Source organism: Anabrus simplex, chromosome 4 (genome assembly GCF_040414725.1).
Source record: "Anabrus simplex isolate iqAnaSimp1 chromosome 4, ASM4041472v1, whole genome shotgun sequence".
Classification (NCBI taxonomy): Eukaryota; Metazoa; Arthropoda; class Insecta; order Orthoptera; family Tettigoniidae; genus Anabrus; species Anabrus simplex.
The window spans coordinates 124060284-124078005 of NC_090268.1; the positions used below are offsets into that span (position 1 = coordinate 124060284).

At 43.4% G+C, this 17722-nt stretch overlaps 1 protein-coding gene across 2 annotated transcripts in view; it reads right to left on the minus strand.

The window, feature by feature from the left end:
• The window catches only part of LOC136871691 (breast cancer anti-estrogen resistance protein 3 homolog), an 877056-nt gene that overhangs the window by 11149 nt on the left and 848185 nt on the right, over positions 1-17722 (minus strand). For both annotated transcript variants that reach the window (XM_067145201.2, XM_067145202.2), the window contains exons 7-8: positions 9562-9771; positions 2361-3598 (exon numbers count right to left, since the gene is read on the minus strand). In XM_067145201.2, the coding sequence (XP_067001302.1) occupies positions 2361-3598; positions 9562-9771 (1448 nt within the window). The remainder of the gene's footprint in view (positions 1-2360; positions 3599-9561; positions 9772-17722) is intronic.

A 17722-nucleotide genomic window follows, 5' to 3' on the forward strand; every position in this document is an offset into this window, starting at 1 on the left:
AGCTGCGCGCCCTAACCACACGGCAACTCGCTCGGTGAATAGGAATTGGCATGGCATTTGCCTGGAAGTGAAACTGGGAAACTAGAGAAAACCATTCTTAGGACAGCCAGCGGCGGGGTTCGAACCCATTCGTCTCCCGAATGCAGAGCGTGGTAAGTGATTCATATTTTATAAAGGGTTGTTGTGATGCCCCCTTTCCCGAAAAATCAAGATCAGACTATTCACTACCAAGGTAAATTCCGTTCTTCTTTACGCTGTGAATCATGGAAGGTCACGAAACAAATCACTCACCAACTCCAGTTGGTCGTATGTCGCTGTCTGCGGCGTGCCATCAATATAAAATTGCTAGAAGTGATCACAAACGAAAACTTGTGGAAGGAAACAGAGCAGAAATCCACTGATGTAGAAATAAGGACATGTGGGGATGGAGGGGACACATTAAAGAAACAGGACGGAGCAGTTGAAAAGTCGTTATTAAAATGGAACCCAATAGGAGAAAGGAACTGTGGAAGACCTAGGAACAATTGGAGGCCAACGCTTAGAGAGGAACTGTTTGGAATGAGGAAAAACATGGGATGTCGTAAAAAGTCTGGCTGTAGAACGTACCTGGACGTCCTTTGCTACAAAATGAGAAAAATGAATTAGATTAGATTAGATTAGTATTGGTGTTCGCGTCAGGAACGTTGTTAGTCGAACAATATCTATCTGTTTCTCTTCAGTGTGTTACCAAAGACATTTGCCTAATGTAGATAGCAGTGCCTCTGGACTTTATATTATAGGATATCTGTGTTTATTTCCCCCATTATAGCCTACTAAGGGTGATTAATTATGTAGTTTGATTATCGAATGGTATTTTTGACAATGTTAAGAAAAATAATCACCGAGCTCGATAGCTGCAGTCGCTTAAGTGCGGCCAGTATCCAGTATTCGGGAGATAGTAGGTTCGAACCCCACTGTCGGCAGCCCTGAAAATGGTTTTCCGTGGTTTCCCATTTTCGCACCAGGCAAATGCTGGGGCTGTCCCTTAATTAAGGCCACGGCCGCTTCCTTCCCACTCCTAGCCCGTCCTGTCCCATCGTCGCCATAAGACGTATCTATGTCGGTGCGACGTAAAGCAACTAGCAAAAAAAGAAAAAAGAAAAAAAATCCTTTCAAAATTACCAGAGCTACAAGATTTTTTTTTACCAATTTGCTTTATATCTCACCGACACAAATAGGTCTTGTGGCTACGATGCGATAGGAAAGGGCCGGTAGTAGGAAGGAAGCGGCCTTGGCCTTAATGAAAGTACAGCCTCAGCATTTGCCTGCTATGAAAATGGAAAACCATGGAAGACCATCTTCAGAGCCAAATCGCTCTGTCATTGAAATGTTAATATGAACAACAAGATGAAATATTTTACCTTTTTTTAATGCTCTTTGTTCGTGGCGTCGACCTAGAAAGATCTTTTGCCCCTACTTGCACCATACGTTATGAACCTGCGCGTATTTGGAAATTGCGGAAGTGTAAAGTTTTCAGTGTGAGGAAAGGAACGTTAATGACGACACAAATACCCAGTCCCCAGGCCAGGGATATTAATCATTTACAATTTAAAAAACCCAGACCTGGCGGTGAATCAAACCCGGGGCTGCCCGGTGACAGGCGAACGCGTTGCCCCCTACACCGCGGGGCTGGACGTTCTTTTGCCTTACACTCCTATCAGTGTAATTTCGCGGCTGTATATGAGGGATCTTTTTTTTTAAAGTTCCAATAGGCATTTTCATGCATTTTCTTCCTCGTACACCGGGCGAGTTGGCCGTGCTCGTAGAGGCGCGCGGCTGTGAGCTTGCATCCGGGAGATAGTAGGTTCGAATCCCACTGTCGGCAGCCCTGAAAATGGTTTTCCGTGGTTTCCCATTTTCACACCAGGCAAATGCTGGGGCTGTACCTTAATTAAGGCCATGGCCGCTTCCTTCCAACTCCTAGGCCTATCCTATCCCATCGTCGCCATAAGACCTATCTGTGTCGGTGCGACGTAAAGCCCCTAGCAAAAAAAAAATCTTCCTCGTACTTCACACTATTCACAATAATACTTCCCTCTGCGCTATGCATCACGATTTTTTGGCGTCTGGTTATGATCCATTGCTAATACTAGTTTAGGAAAGAATGAAATTTATTTCCAGCTGACTGTTTTCTACATCTTAATGCCGCTCTTTTCCCGTCTCTTCTCCTCGCAGTGAGGTTCACATTACCTAACGCAAGCAGTACTCAGGGTTTAGATACCTTGTTGAAGTTTTTCCACATCCCATGGAGACCGGCCATTTAAAATCCACCCACTCTGAAAGTAAAATAAGTCGTATATTGGATGTGAAACTTCTCTTACCTCTCTATTAGGTCGAGCCGCAGCTGTCGTCCATGTGGCAGCGAACACAGCTCCAGTCCACAGCTGATACCCAATCCCAAGTCTGCGTCCCAGCTACCACTAGCTCTAGTACCACCTCCAACAGTCAATTCGAGGTCCACACGAGTCAGATGGTTCGCTAAAATTCGTGGTCCCGTCTCCTGGAGCATCATCTTGATACCCTGCAGTGCCGTGCCGTCCAGTGGCTTGTTCTCCAAAGAGGGGAGCAGCAAAGTCTGGAAGTTCTCTAAGTCAAAAGCAGAAGGTGGGTCTGGATCTGGGATGGACAGCATCAGCAGTGAGTCTTCCGCAGCTGAATCGTACTCGACAGGCTTTTGAGCTGCACCGGAACTGGAATTGCTGAGCTGACGCGTGTGTGAGAGATAGCGTGGATTCTTGATAACCACACCTCCGCGGTGATGACCTGGCGGTGCGCAATTTGAATCTGTAGTGTCTCCCGCCGCTGAACTTTGGGCCGAGTCACCGGAGCCGTTCCCAGAGTCACTACCCGAGGCGTGGTAGGAAGCTACTCTCTGGAACGTACCATGGTGACCGTGCAGAGAAGACGCGTTGTCAGCAAGTGTTCCTGCAGAACCATTCTCGAGATTATCACTTTCCTTCGCTGGTAGTGGTGGAGCAGTATCTTTGGAGTCATGTCGCATTAAGGAGGGAATGCGACTAGGTTTAGGTGGGGGGTGTTCAGGCAATGCTGCGCCCTCGTGGTCGTCCTGAAGCTCAGAGTAATAGCCGAAACGTCGCCTCTCCAAGCACGGACTCAGAGCTGGATCACTTGTTACGCGCACCATCTTACCATTTTTGGATACTGGCGTCTGTGAGCCGCTAGACGCAGATTGTTTGGAGCAGGATAGTGCCGCAGAACGTGGTAGGGAGTGTGTGGAGAATTTGTTGTTGGACACAGGTTCATGGCCGGCGGATCTCGTCATAGCTGAAGTCTGAATAACGCCGTCGGCACTGTTACTCTTCTCGTCCGGAGTTCCTCGAGGTGAATGCGCTTGTTGACTAGGGCGAGTATTCAGTTCGGCGGGGGTTAGTGAGTGAGAACGTTGCTTTTTGCTGGGCAGACGAGGGGGAGTTTCGCGTTTACTGCGAGGTGGAGAATGCACAGGGCTCTTGTAAGAGTTATATGGATTGTAGCGTAGAGTACCTCCCCCAGCAGCCAGTGGAGAAGCAAGAGGCGATACCGAACAAGGACCCGAACCCTGAAATAAAAAATACACACACATTATTACGGAGAACAGAATTAGCATTCAACCTTTACCATCGTTTGCCAGAACTCACAAAATAAGTGTTTTTTCTATAAATAGCGGACGCTATCTGCAGGATTTAAGCTTTTAGCAACTCCACAACATCACATATATGTAGGAGTTTACTGTCTTCGAAGTAGACTTTTTCTCATGGCACTGTGCAGGTAGCCACAGTCCATGCAGCTGTACCGTCAAAAAATTGCCAGGGACTGTGGTGAGTGTAATAACAGATAGAACAGGGCATGAAGAATATAAGTGCACTTCTTCTCCAAAACCTCTTTAGTGGAACTAGGCCTTCATCGAAATGAATGACTCGCTGTATGTATCAGCTGAAGAAAGCCTGCCACTGGATCCTAAGATCGTGGGTTTAAGCACCGCATTTTGTGTTTACCGGACAATATTCTTTAAACCTTACCTATAGATTGCCTAACAGAGGGCTGTTTCTCTGTCACCTCGCAGAGTAAACGGAAAATAGCAACTGGCACTCAAGAAGCCTATATGGCAGCAATTCAAAATGTTCTGCACACAGTAGTTAAGTAGTCTACGAGGGCCGTAAATAAAGTAGTTGCAATGTTGATAGAACGTAATATTTAATGAACTAACAAGTAAAATTGCATTACATTCCTTCAATGTAGTCTATTGCCTTTTGTCAAATATCGGGAAGCCGCAGGGGACCGTTGGCTCTGTTGATGACAGCGACGGAGGAACCTACTGCGCGGAGTACAGATGACACGTCAGGAAATCGCGACCTCTGTGGGGTTTATTCAATATCGGAAACAGCTGAAGTCACAGGGACTCATGTCTGGTGAGTACGGAGGGTTATCCATGACAAATCCGCAAAATCCGCAGTCTCATTCCGACACGCACGAAACGCCTTAACCGGAGGTGCCAACCTTTGAATCGCCCTCCGCCCACGAGAAAAATTTCGAGTGAAGTCCAAAGCATGCTCCTCCCTTCTCGATAATGACACCCACTTTGCCCTTCCCTCTAGCAATCTATTCGACAATATATCATATTACACAATAACATTTGCATACAACCTGTTAGTTCTATGATAAAACATTAGTGGCAAAATATCTACAGAGGTCGACGCCATGAACAAATATAATTCCAAAGAAAAATGATAAAACATTCCTTGTAGCTTGTTTCTCACGCAGCAGATAATTTTTAGTGTAGTTTTTCTTGAAGCATTCTTCCCACTGTGACGACATTTTCGTCTTCTGAGCCATAAGCGATTCCAGTGCAGATGTACTTAATGTAGGCCTCACTTCTTTCTCAATCTGTCAATTGTCAGTGCACTTAACACAGAAAAAATACAACATTATTGTCGGATTTATTGTGGAGAAGTCTCCATGGCTAAATGGTTAGCGTGCTGGCCTTTGGTCACAGGGGTCCCGGGTTCGATTCCCGGCAGGGTCGGGAATTCTAACTATCATTGGTTAATTTCGCTGGCACGGGGGCTGGGTGTATGTTGTAGTCTTCATCATAATTTCATCCTCATCACGACGCGCAGGTCGCCTACGGGAGTCAAGTCAAAAGACCTGCACCTGGCGAGCCGGGCATGTCCTCGGACACTCCCGGCACTAAAAGCCATACGCCATTTCATTTCAGTGGAGAAGAGCAACGCTTATGGGTAACAAAAGGATGTCACGATCGAATAAGTATCGTTGCCAACTCACAAGCATTGGAACGAGGACGATTTAGGAAACATGTTCAATCCTTTCAAGCCTCTTTCCTTTTTTCTTTTTTTCCGCAGAAAATTATTTTCCCTGATAATGTCAGCTTTTATGTAATAATTTCCACTTTGACCGCAATTCCGTAATCGTGAGGTGAACTCCGTAATAATTACGGACAATCCGTAATGGTTGGTACCTCTGCTTGACCCGTCGTGAAATCATCCTATACGGTAATGCATTCTAGCCACAGGCTTCACGTAATCCTCGATAACACTCTGATGGTTGCATTTTGCCACGGGAAAGCTCTGTTTTAATCCACGAACGCTGATCACCTTATGAAAACATGCTTTATGTCTGTGAAATCGACACTCTTCACTTCAACGCTACACGATAGGATGCTCGTCGAATGCACACTACACATCGACAATAGCGCCACTTGATGGCTCCCATATCCTATTTGCGCATGCCCGATCTCCTGCAAGTGTCTGCACTACGTTGTCCTTCTTTATTTGCAGCCCTCGTGTACATGATTACACAGATCAACAAACAAATCACTTGTTAAGGATATTTGAACAAAAATCTTGTATTTCTGCGGTGCTGAATTCATAAATTACTTTAATTTAGTCAAATTAACTGTTGCTATTGTGTTAGAGAATTGCGAAATGATTTTAGCAATGAAAACTTATTCCATCACTGTTTTGTATTCCATGCAAATGTGTAAAGGTTTTTCCTTTTCTCTCTTTTCTACATACATTCCAAAAGTCATTCCTCCATCGCCCAGTTTTAAGTAGGACTGATGAAGCAATTTGTTAGGGTGCAAAACAACGATTAGGATTGCTTCAAGTACATTCTTTCCAGGGTTAAGCGCGGAAAAATTAAAAGCATGAATCTTCGATGTCCCTCGAATTCGTAAACTCATCAACGATTCGAACTTCACAAACTAAATGACCGATATCGATGCTTCTGTCTGGCACATCTTTCTTCTGGTTGTCAAGAACTTCTCCGGTGACCATAACGCACAAATTTACTAAGAAATTGTATAAAACATGCTCTCAAAATTTAAAAATTTGGTGAGTTGAGTGAGGAACAAGGTGAGAGGTTCCATCTCGATATAAAAGTGATAGACGAAAGGAATCAAGGCAGATGGTACAGACATATTATTACTGCTGGTGTCTTCTGTGTTCTTGCACTGATGGCCCACTTAGAGGGAAATAATACAGACTAAAATTTTACTTGCTTGTAGTTTAAAGGGGCCTAACATCTAAGGTCATCGGCCCAACTAAAATGTTAACCAATAATTGCGATACTTTCTGTAAACGTCTGAATACAATGGCATTAGGAGGTATATATCGAAGAATTAATGTTTAATATTGCATAGGTTTATACCTAATGTAGTTTAATTTATGAACCTCTTACTCGTCATACTTAGTGCTTGGTTTTTCATAATATTTTAAAAATCAGAGCCAATTTGTTAAAACCAATAATAGTTTCGTGTGGCTATTTCTAGCCGAGTGCAGCCCTTGTAAAGCAAACCCTCCGATGAGGGTGGGCGGCGTCTGCCATGTGTAGGTAACTGCGTGTTATTGTGGTGGACAATAGTATTATGTGTGGTGTGTGAGTTGCAGGGATGTTGCGGACAGCACAAACACCCAGCCCCCGGGCCATTGGAATTAACCAATGAAGGTTAAAATCCCCGACCCGGCCTGGAATCGAACCCGGGACCCTGTGAACCGAAGGCCAGTACGCTGACCATTCAGCCAACGAGTCGGAGTCAAAACCAATGTCATTATAGGAAACTGTATGACAAACTTGCTCTAAAATTACTCTAATATGATCGAGAAGAAAATTGTGATGACCATTATTATAGTTTGCAAAGTCAACCTTAAAATTAGAAAGGATATTTTGAGATTGATCAAGAATATAGAACTGCTTCATCAATCAATCAATCAATCAATCAATCAATCAATCAATCAATCAATCAATCAATCAATCAATCAATCAATCAATCAATCAATCAATCAATCAATCAATCCACGGGAGAGGTGATACTCCCATGTGGCGCGTCCCGGGTGGCGGATAGGGGGGTCCTAACCGGCTTGCCGGCGGACTTGAGGGAAATGAAATACCTCTCGCGGACCAAACACACACCCCCTGTGGATGGGGGAGGCAGACAAATAATACACCCACGGTATCCCCTGCCTGTCGTGAGAGGCGACTAAAAGGGGCGACCATGGGATGATTGGATTAGAATCATGAAACTACTTTTGATTAGTACCATCACGCGCGGAACACCATCGGTCGCTTTCACTTACGAGTAGTACCACTCTGTTAGGTACTCCATATTTTTTGTGATTCGTAGCACTCGAGTGGGGTTCAGTGTGGGTTTCCAGTACCCGTGAGTCGTGCCCCTGTGTGCAACACCACAGGTCTGGGCGTTGCCTGTGAGTTGTACCCGTGTGAGCGACACCACGCGTCTGGGCGTAGCCTGTGAGTTGTACCACTATACGAGCGACACCGTAGGTCTGCGTTGCCAGTGATTAGTACCCACTCTGTAGGAACACCACGGGAATACCGGCGCCCGTGATTAGTACACCTAGGTGTGGAACCTCATCGGTTTGCGTTGGCTATGAGTGGCGCCATTGTGTGAGAAACACCATAGGTCTGCGTAACCTTTCCGACGTACAATACTTGTGAGTAATACCTTAATGTTTGGAACACCGTGAGTTTACGCTACCTTTGATTAGTACAGCATCTTGAGAAATATCATGGTTCTCCTTTACTACCGATAAGTGCCATTAGCATGATTGTGCTTTATAAGTTGTCCCTTGGTCACTAATACTATTATTTACAATCCTTTTTGATTCTGATCCACTGGTTTTGTTGTGTTCATGTCCATCCATTCATTCTTCATGACATTTTTTTAAAATATTGTTCAGTGGATGCTTTTCATTTTTTGTTATCTCATTTCGTACCATTAGGGGCCGATGACCTCGATGTTAGGCCCCTCTAAACAAGAAGCATCAATCAATCAATCAATCAATCAATCAATCAATCAATCAATCAATCAATCAATCAATCAATCAATCAATCAATCAATCAATCAATCAATCAATCAATCAATCAATCAATCAATCAATCAATCAATCAATCAATCAATCAATCAATCAATCAATCAATCCCACTGATCTGCATTTAGGACAGTTGCCCAGGTGGCAGATTCCCTATCTGTTGTTTACCTTGTCTTTTATTAAAAATTGCAAAGAATGTGGAAATTTACTGAGCGTCTCCCATGGTAAATTATTCCAATTGCTAACTCCTCTTCCTATATAGGAATATTTGCCCCACTTTTATCCACATTAATTCCAACTTTATTTTTATATTCTTTCCCGCTTTCAAAAGCAGCACTCAAACGTATTCGTCTACTAATGCCATTCCACGCCATCTCTTCGATGGCAGCTCGGAACATACCACTTAATCGAGCAGCACGTCACCTCTCCCAAGGCTTCCCAGACCAAACACTGGAGCATTTTCTTAACGCTACTCTTTTGTCGGAAATGAGAAGAATAGCGTTGAACGTCTTAGTAAAGAGAGGCAATATGAAATTTTAGCAGTCCAATAGCCCGCCCAAACCTTTAATGATGATGATAAGGGCGTATGACTTCCGGAGGGGCCTGGTGCAAGTCATTCGAGTTGACGCACTATAGGGGACCTGCGCGTTTCTGAAGATGGAGTCGTACATAAGATGAAGTCTAATCCTGAAAACAGTACATACACACAGTCCACGAACCAGAAAAATTAAACAATGAAAGTTAAAATCCCCGACCAGGTCGAGGGTTGAGCCCGGGACACATTGGGACAAAGGCCACTGTGCTAACCTTTTAGTCATGAAGCCGGAGATGATGATGATGATGATGATGATGATGAAGAACTACACGTCGTTTGGTGTTTTCAACAAGCAAGTTTGTTGATATCGTGTTCCTAGCCACGCTACCTTGAATTTTACGTGGAATAACCACAGGGTTGTGACCTTTCATTTCAAAAATCTCACCTTCAGGAATTCGAACGAAGCCGGCGATTACGCCACTTGGCCATAACACCTCTGTTTTCAGCAGTATCAACGAAGTGGGATACGTTCATCATCAACTCGAAATATTTAGCTCACTATGCAAGTCATTCATACCAGCTCGGGGAACCACGGGAGGGGGGAATTAAAAGCAAACCGAATGAAATCAATTAACTCACCTGCTGTTGCTGCTGCAGACCGTACTTGCTGGCGTAGAATGACAGAGGGTACAGTCTGTTCCGTGGAGTGTGGATCTTGGCTCCTGAGGCAGACGATATGCTCTTACCACTTCCGACGTAAAAAGTGATAAGATCTGGCACCGTGTCGTACGCGTCGTCCTCGAACTGGTACTGGACACGTTCGTACACAGTGTCCGGCTGGATTACCACCTGGAACAGCAGAGAATATAAAATTAGTACACGTAGTAACAATGAGAGCCGGCCCCATCCGTGGTGTAGGGGTAGCGTGCCTGCCTCTTACCCGCAGACCCCGGGCTCGATTCCCGGCGCGGTCAGGGATTTTTTCTTGGATCTGAGGGCTGGTTCAAAGTCCACTCAGCCTACGTGATTACAATTGAGGAGCTATCTGACGGTGAGATGGCGGCCCCGGTCTAGACAGCCAAGAATAACGGTCGATAGAATTTGTCGTGCTGACAACACGACACCTCGTAATCTGCAGGTCTTCGGGCTGAGCAGCGGTCGCATGGTAGGCCAAGGCACTTCAAGGGCTACAGTGACATGGGGTTAGGTTTTTAGGTTTTAGTAACAATGATAAATAGATCGTTTAACAAAGAATATTACTTTACTGACCTTTGATCTCCCTTCTTTTCTTTCTCTGACACAATAAATATAATTAATCACTCAAAGATCTGGTTGACAAAGCTACACCATGGGCATGTAAGAATGTACGATTATTTATTTATTTATTTATTTATTTATTTATTTATTTATTTATTTATTTATTTATTTATTTATTTTAATGAAATTCATTCCAAATGCTCCAATACAGCAGTAACATTACATATGAAGGTATTTTCTTAATATATGGTCTATAAATATTGTCCTTCTTTATATAATTGAAGGATGGAATACGTACAAATATGCTAATATATTATTTAGTTCATATTTTTGTCCCTTACACTACGAATCTAAGAACTTTTCTTTGTATTTACTTATAAGTTTGTTTTGATTTACTGGCCAGTTTTCTTCCTTCATTATTATTCCGATTAGTATGATATATCGTTTGTTCACCTATAGCACAGTCCGACTCGTTGGCTGAATGGTCAGCGTACTGGCCTTCGGTTCAGAGGGTCCCGGGTTCGATTCCCGGCCGGGTCGGGGATTTTAACCTTCATTGGTTAATTCCAGTGGCCCGGGGGCTGGGTGTTCGTGCTGTCCCCAACATCCCTGCAACTCACACACCACACATAACACTATCCTCCACTACAATAACACGCAGTGTCCTACAAATGGCAGATGCCCCCCACCCTCATCGGAGGGTCTGCCTTACAAGGGCTGCACTCGGCTAGAAATAGCCACACGAAATTAAACCTATAGCACAAGAACGCATTGGACTGTCTATAATGTATTTATGTATATATGTATGTATGTATGTATGTAGTAAATAATGTTTCTTCCTTTTTTGTAGCAGTAATTTACATTAACATCGTACTAATACATTCGTGATTTCAGTCACGGTGGGATGGCAGACATGGCCTTATTTTTAAGATACAGCACGGAATTTACTTGGGAAACTATGCGAAACCACGTTCATAGTGGCCGATATTGGCATTCGAACAACTATCTCCCGAAATAATAGCTATATCATCCATACCACGTACCCAACTCGCGTGGTTGGTCGGTCGGTTGGTTGGTAGGTAGAGTCTGCAACCGAAGGCTGGTCGCATCGTGAACGGCGTACTAGGGAAATGGAGAATGTGGTAGTTTTCCGTTATTTCTTCAGCGAGCCATAAATTGTTACTAGCCTATAAATAAGTTCTCCAAGCCCACTAAAACGCACATTTTGAACCAACCTATGGGTGCCACTTTCATACCAACCATCACAGGACCGGGGTTCATAAGGAATGGTGCTTTTATCCTTCCTACTTTCAACTCAAGCTTTTTCGTCTACTAATGACACTGTACGCAATCTCTCCGCTGTCACCTTTGAATATGCTCCTTATTCGAGCAGCTCGACTCTTTTCGCAGTCCTAGTCTGCCCAGACGAAATTTGCAATATTTTCGTAACACAAAACAAATCGTGATGCTTTCCTTTGGATCTTTTCCAGTTCCCGTATGAAGTAATTGTGGTGTGGGTCCCATACAGTGGGTTCTTACCAGATACTTATACATCCTCTCTTTTACATCCTTACTACAACCCCTAAAGCCCTCATAACCATGTGAACAGATCTATAACCACCGATCAAGGGCTACGCGGTTTCGGTCACGTAGCTGTTGGCTTGCATACCAGAGATAGTGGGTTCGAATTTCACTGTCGGCAGCTCTGAAGATGGTGTTACGTGGCTTCACACTTTCACACCAGTGCTGTACCTCAAATAAGGCCACGGTCGCTTCCTTCCACCTTCTAGCTCCTAGTCGGTGCGACGTGATGCATATTATAAAATAGTAATAATAATTATTATTATAATAATACCCCTGTGGGAGGAGATTTGTCGTGCTGACCACACGACACTTCGTAATCTGCAGGCCTTCGGGCTGAACAGCGGTCGCTTGGTAGGCCAAGGCCCTTCCAGGGCTGTTGTGCCACGGGGTTTGGTTTGTGGGTGGGGGACGCAGACGAAGAATACACCCACGTTATCCCCTGCCTGTCGTACGAGGCGACTGAAAGGGGCGACCATGGGATGATCGAATTAGGACCATGAGACTACTTTGTAATTAGTACCATCACGCGGGGAACAACATGGGTCACATTTACTTGCGTGTAGTACCACTGTGTTAGGTACACAATAGGTTTGTAATTACTAGCAATAGTGTGTGATTCAGGATAGGTTTTACAGTACCCGTGATTAGTACCACTACATGCGGAACACCACGGGCTTACGTTGCCTGTTATTAGTACCATTAGGTGAGAAAAACCACGGTTCTGGGCGTTGCCTGTGATTAGTACACCTACGTGAGGAATACCATAGGTTTGCGTTGCCCGTAAGTGGCACCGCAATGTGAGAAACACCATAGGTCTGCGTTACATGTGCGTGTTACATTACATGTGAGTAGTACCATCATGCGTGGAATACCGCGAGTCTACGATATTGATTAGTACCGCAACATGACAAATACCATGGTTCTTATATTAACAGCTAGGTATTTCATGTTCTCCGTGAGGTATTATATCCCATCTAACGTAGTAATTAAAACCGAGAGGGTTTTCCTAATTTTGGAAACTTACAACTTGACACTTCATCTCGTTTACCATCATACCATCGTCTACCATTGTATGATTGCTATAAATGTACGGTGGTCACCCAAGAATAACTTAGAAAGGGATGAACGTTCGCTTTTTATCTACAGTGTATTGCTATCTTATAAATTATAGTTCCAGAGTAGATTCATCATGAGATTATTTCAGATCTGTAGACATAGTTTATTTTCATTCGAGTCTGGCAAGACGATTGGTTTACACACAGGGGTAGCCCTAGGCTCATAAACCCTCTTACGGAGAGACTCAGGGACTCCGGCCGCAGCGGAAGAGAAGAAAAACTAATTTATCTCAAGAGTCGTAAAGTTCATTTCACCAGGTTTATCTGGAGAGATCGGAGATTGAGAACAACGTGTGTTTACAGAGAATGTGGACAAATACTGCTTTAGTTTTACGTGACTTTAATTAAACGAGATTCTTATTTTATTTTGTTGTTGTAACGGGTGTACCAGATTTCATATTTACGAATAAAGATGAACGTATTCATAACAATTTGTCGGTTTACGAAATTAAATACATTTTCTTCTTCTTCTTCTGCTTTTCGATTTTGGTCATCTAAAGACCACGGAAAATAACTTTGTGCATTCATCTTGCCCCTGTTTTTTTCTTGACTTACAATAGTAAATTCTTTCACTTTACTGTTTCCTCCTCTCTTGGGTCCAGAAATTATAACATTTCCTATTCTCCTCCTGAAAACTCTTGAAAGTTTTGTCTATCTTCTGAAAGCTGTTCTGTCTTCTGTTATAAATATTCTGTTATTCCGATCTCCGTCATTTGTTTTACTCCTGGTTGTTATTCTTGTTACCGGTATTGTAAACATGGTTGAACACTCGTTTTGTCAATCCGTTGTTATCCATTCTCATCATATGACCCAAAACATGTCATTCTACTCTTTCTGATCGTGTCTGACATCCTTTCACTTTCTTCGTCCTTGTATAGGTTTTTAAATTCTCCTCCACGAACCTGCTACGCAGGCGTAGCAGGGGGAGAGGTGATACTCCCACGTGGCGCGTCCCAGGTGGCGGATAGGGGGGTCCTAACCGGCTTGCCGGCGGACTTGAGGGAAATAAAATACCTCTCGCGGACCAAACACACACCCCCTGTGGGTGGGGGAGGCAGACGAATAATACACCCACGGTATCCCCTGCCTGTCGTGAGAGCCGACTAAAAGGGACGACCAAGGGATTATTGTATTCGAACCATGCAACTACATGTGATTAGTACCACCACGCGGAGAACACCAAGGGTCGCTTTTACTTGTGCGTAGTACCACTATATTAGGTACGAAATAGGTTTGTGATTAGTAGCACACAAGAGCACCGCGCGGTCGGCTTTTGCAGTACCTGTGATTAGTACCACCATATGAGCGGGACCATGGGATGATAGCTACCATGGACCTGCCTTACCTGTGATTAGTACCCACTATATGAGGAACACCACGGGATAGGGAGAGGTCCCTGTGGTTAGTACTCTTATGTGATGAACATCATAGGTTTGCGTTGCTTGTGAATGGCGCCGCAAAGTGAGAAAAACATAGGTCTGTATTAATGTCGAATTTCATAAGCTCTGAGTAGTACAATAATGTGTGGAATACCGCAACTCTCTGCTACCATTGATTAGTACCGCAACAGGACAGATACCATGGTTCTACATTACTAGCGATAAGTATCATTCTGAGGGGCCATTGACTTGTATTTTGGACCCATTTAGACACCAAGCATCCTCGATTTGCTTTGGAAGTGGTCCCTTGGTCAGTAATACTATTAACTATGATAGTTTTTTGAGTCGGATCCACTGATTGTTTTAAATTCATGTTCATTCATTCATTTATTCATTCATTCATTCATTCATTCATTCTTCATGACATTTTTTATTTTGGTCAGTGGATAATTTTGAACTTTTACTTTGTCGTTTCATTTCGTACCATTAGGGGCCGATGACCTCGATGTTAGGCCCCTTTAAACAACAAGCATCATCATCATCATCATAAATTCTCCTATGTCGAAACTCTCCATCTTCTATTTTCAAAGGTCCCCAGATTTTCCTCAATGTTTTCCTTTCCTTTTCCTCTATCTCTTCCATTTCACCGGTTTTGTTTATTTGCTTTACGTCGCAGCGACACACTTGGATCTTATGGGGTAGGAAAGGCTTAGAAGTGGGAAGGAAATGGCTGTGGCCTAAATTAAGGTACAGCCCCAGCATGTGCCTCGTGTGAAAATGGAGATCGACGGAAAACAATCTTCAGGGCTGCCTACAGAGGGGATCGAACCCACTATCTCCCGAAAGCAAGCTCACAGCTGTGCGCCCTTAACCGCACGGCCAACTCGCTCGGTTTCACCGGTTTTCATAGACTCTCTGGTCTGATTATTGTGTTGTAGTGTTTGATTTTAGTTTTCCTTGAAGTACTTTTCTTACTGTAGGTATCTTTAGTCAGTTGGTACACTATAATGATTTATAATGGTAAATTATTCTTCTTTTACTGGTGCGCTTTCCACTGCTTTCTACGTGGCCATCCTCAGTACAGGATGCCATCAGACATTAAAAGCGCCGAATTAACCCATTTACCATAATCAAAATACTGCAAGTTAGTATAATAAACTCTAGGTAATAGACGTCAACAATGAAGAATTGTTTAGTGTTGAAGAATATATTTAAACTATATATGGGGATTATTCTGGCAGCAGCTGCCATAGATATCCTAGGCTTTACTGAAAAGGTATATTCGGGAAATGAGGAGTGACGTAGTTTCCCGTTGCTTTCCTCATCGAGCCAGAAGTTGCTATTACATATCAGTCTGCAAGACCCACCCAATGAGAGGCATTTTCACACTATTAATAACGGACTGGCTGCATAAGGAATGGCATTAATAGCATCGCTCATATCTTAGTCACTTTCATGTTGTCAAAGCCAAGGATGAGACTGAGACAGGTCAGTGAAAGTAGAGTAACACTGTATTTCTCCAGTCGATACTGGAAGTCATAGTGCACTGTAAACACTAGATCTCGCCCCGACAAAGGCATATTGAGGATGCACTGCCTTAAATTTAGACTACGGTAGTTTACTTTCTTATTACTTCCTGCGTATTTTCTTTCTGACCTACCTTGGTCAATTCTTGTTCTTTTCCGACTCCGAAGGTATTAAGGTTTCCGAAACCTATAAATTATTTCATTTTCATGCGCATTTGTGACCATTACCTTTCTTTATTTCCCGTTGCCTTCATTTTTCGAAGTGTATGGCCCTTCCTTTCCTCTCTTATTAGTGTTAAGAAAGGATGGTTCCCCAGTTGTACTTCATTTTTAAAACAATAATCACCACCATCACATCTTTCTGAATGCCAGTGCAGACACACCAACAATACAGATCGTCATACGCAGAGATGAATGAGCCTGTCGATCGCATTGCACTAACAAAGAACTGTAAAATAGGAAAAGTGTCCGATCTAGCGGAGTGGCCGTGCGTGTAAACGCACTACGACTAAAAAACAATACTCTACACCGTTGGCTGTCCTGAGAACACGAGCGTAACCGTAGGGCCTGCAGCGCAAGCGGGCCCGGGCCGTCAAGGGGCCCCGCAGACGGCTAGCAAAAAGATAAAGGTATATCTAGCCTAATGTCACTCTGTATGGAAATGGCCATAAGACCACATCACTTTTTTTTTTTCGTGTGGCTATTACTAGCCGAGTGCAGCCCTTGTAAGGCAGACCCTCCGACGAGGGTGGGCGGCATCTGCCATGTGTAGGTAACTGCGTGTTATTGTGGTGGAGGATAGTGTTATGTGTGGTGTGTGAGTTGCAGGGATGTTGGGGACAGCACAAACACCCAGCCCCCGGGCCATTGGAATTAACCAATGAAGGTTAAAATCCCCGACCCGGCCGGGAATCGAACCCGGGACCCTCTGAACCGAAGGCCAGTACGCTGACCATTCAGCCAACGAGTCGGACACCACATCACTAAGGAATAGTTTTTACAATTTGTATGTAGAGGAATTGCCATGTGGATACATGTAGCAGCTGTTATTAGAATTGCGTTTATTGTAAATAATGCCTTCCCTTGCCGTGTCTAGCAAAACCACGACACGCTTCACACAAAAGACTTGCACTACATTATTCAAAAAGAATTACAGGAATGAAAATTGATACTAAAATCTCATAATTTAAGTAGAAAATGATACTTTCTTGATGTGTAGTATTCCTGAGATTATATTATGCACACATTTTGCTTATCATTGTTTAACTTTTTTCAAACATTTATTCGTCAACAATGTATAATTCCAATCATAACTTGGTGTAGTGACAATCAGTCAACTCAGCTTCGAACAAGCTCTCTTTGGTATACTTACACTTATCATTTGTGCCGTTTGATATTTTTCAAACTTTATTTGAACAGTTTTTGATTTAATTTAATTTTGTTGGTATACTTTTCTAGGTTGTAATCGAATAAATTTTTATAACTGTGACCTCAGTATCGGTTACTGAGTATAGTTCTGTAGTTCTGAAATATGAGACAAATTTTAAGTACGAATACCTAAGTGGTGTACAGTTGGCAGTTCAGCAGCTTGGCTGTTAAACCACAGAGGCAGACAAACACGACCTATTAAAACATTAACTTCTAAATATCTTACAATCAGGAATAATCCCTTTGTTCATATAATTTGACAATATGTTGAGTTAGTTCACTTGCTGTAATTACATTTATATTTTTTATTCATAGGTTTTATATTTTATACGAGGGGGCCCGAATTTTTATTTTGGCAGCTGGGCCATATAACATTCGTTACGGCCCTGCCTGAGAATGGTTTTCTGTGGTTCTCCATTTTCACTTCCTGGCTAGATTTCAATGCCACGAACCTACTACGCTGGCGTAGCAGGGGGAGAGGTGATACTCCCACGTGGCGCGTCCCAGGTGG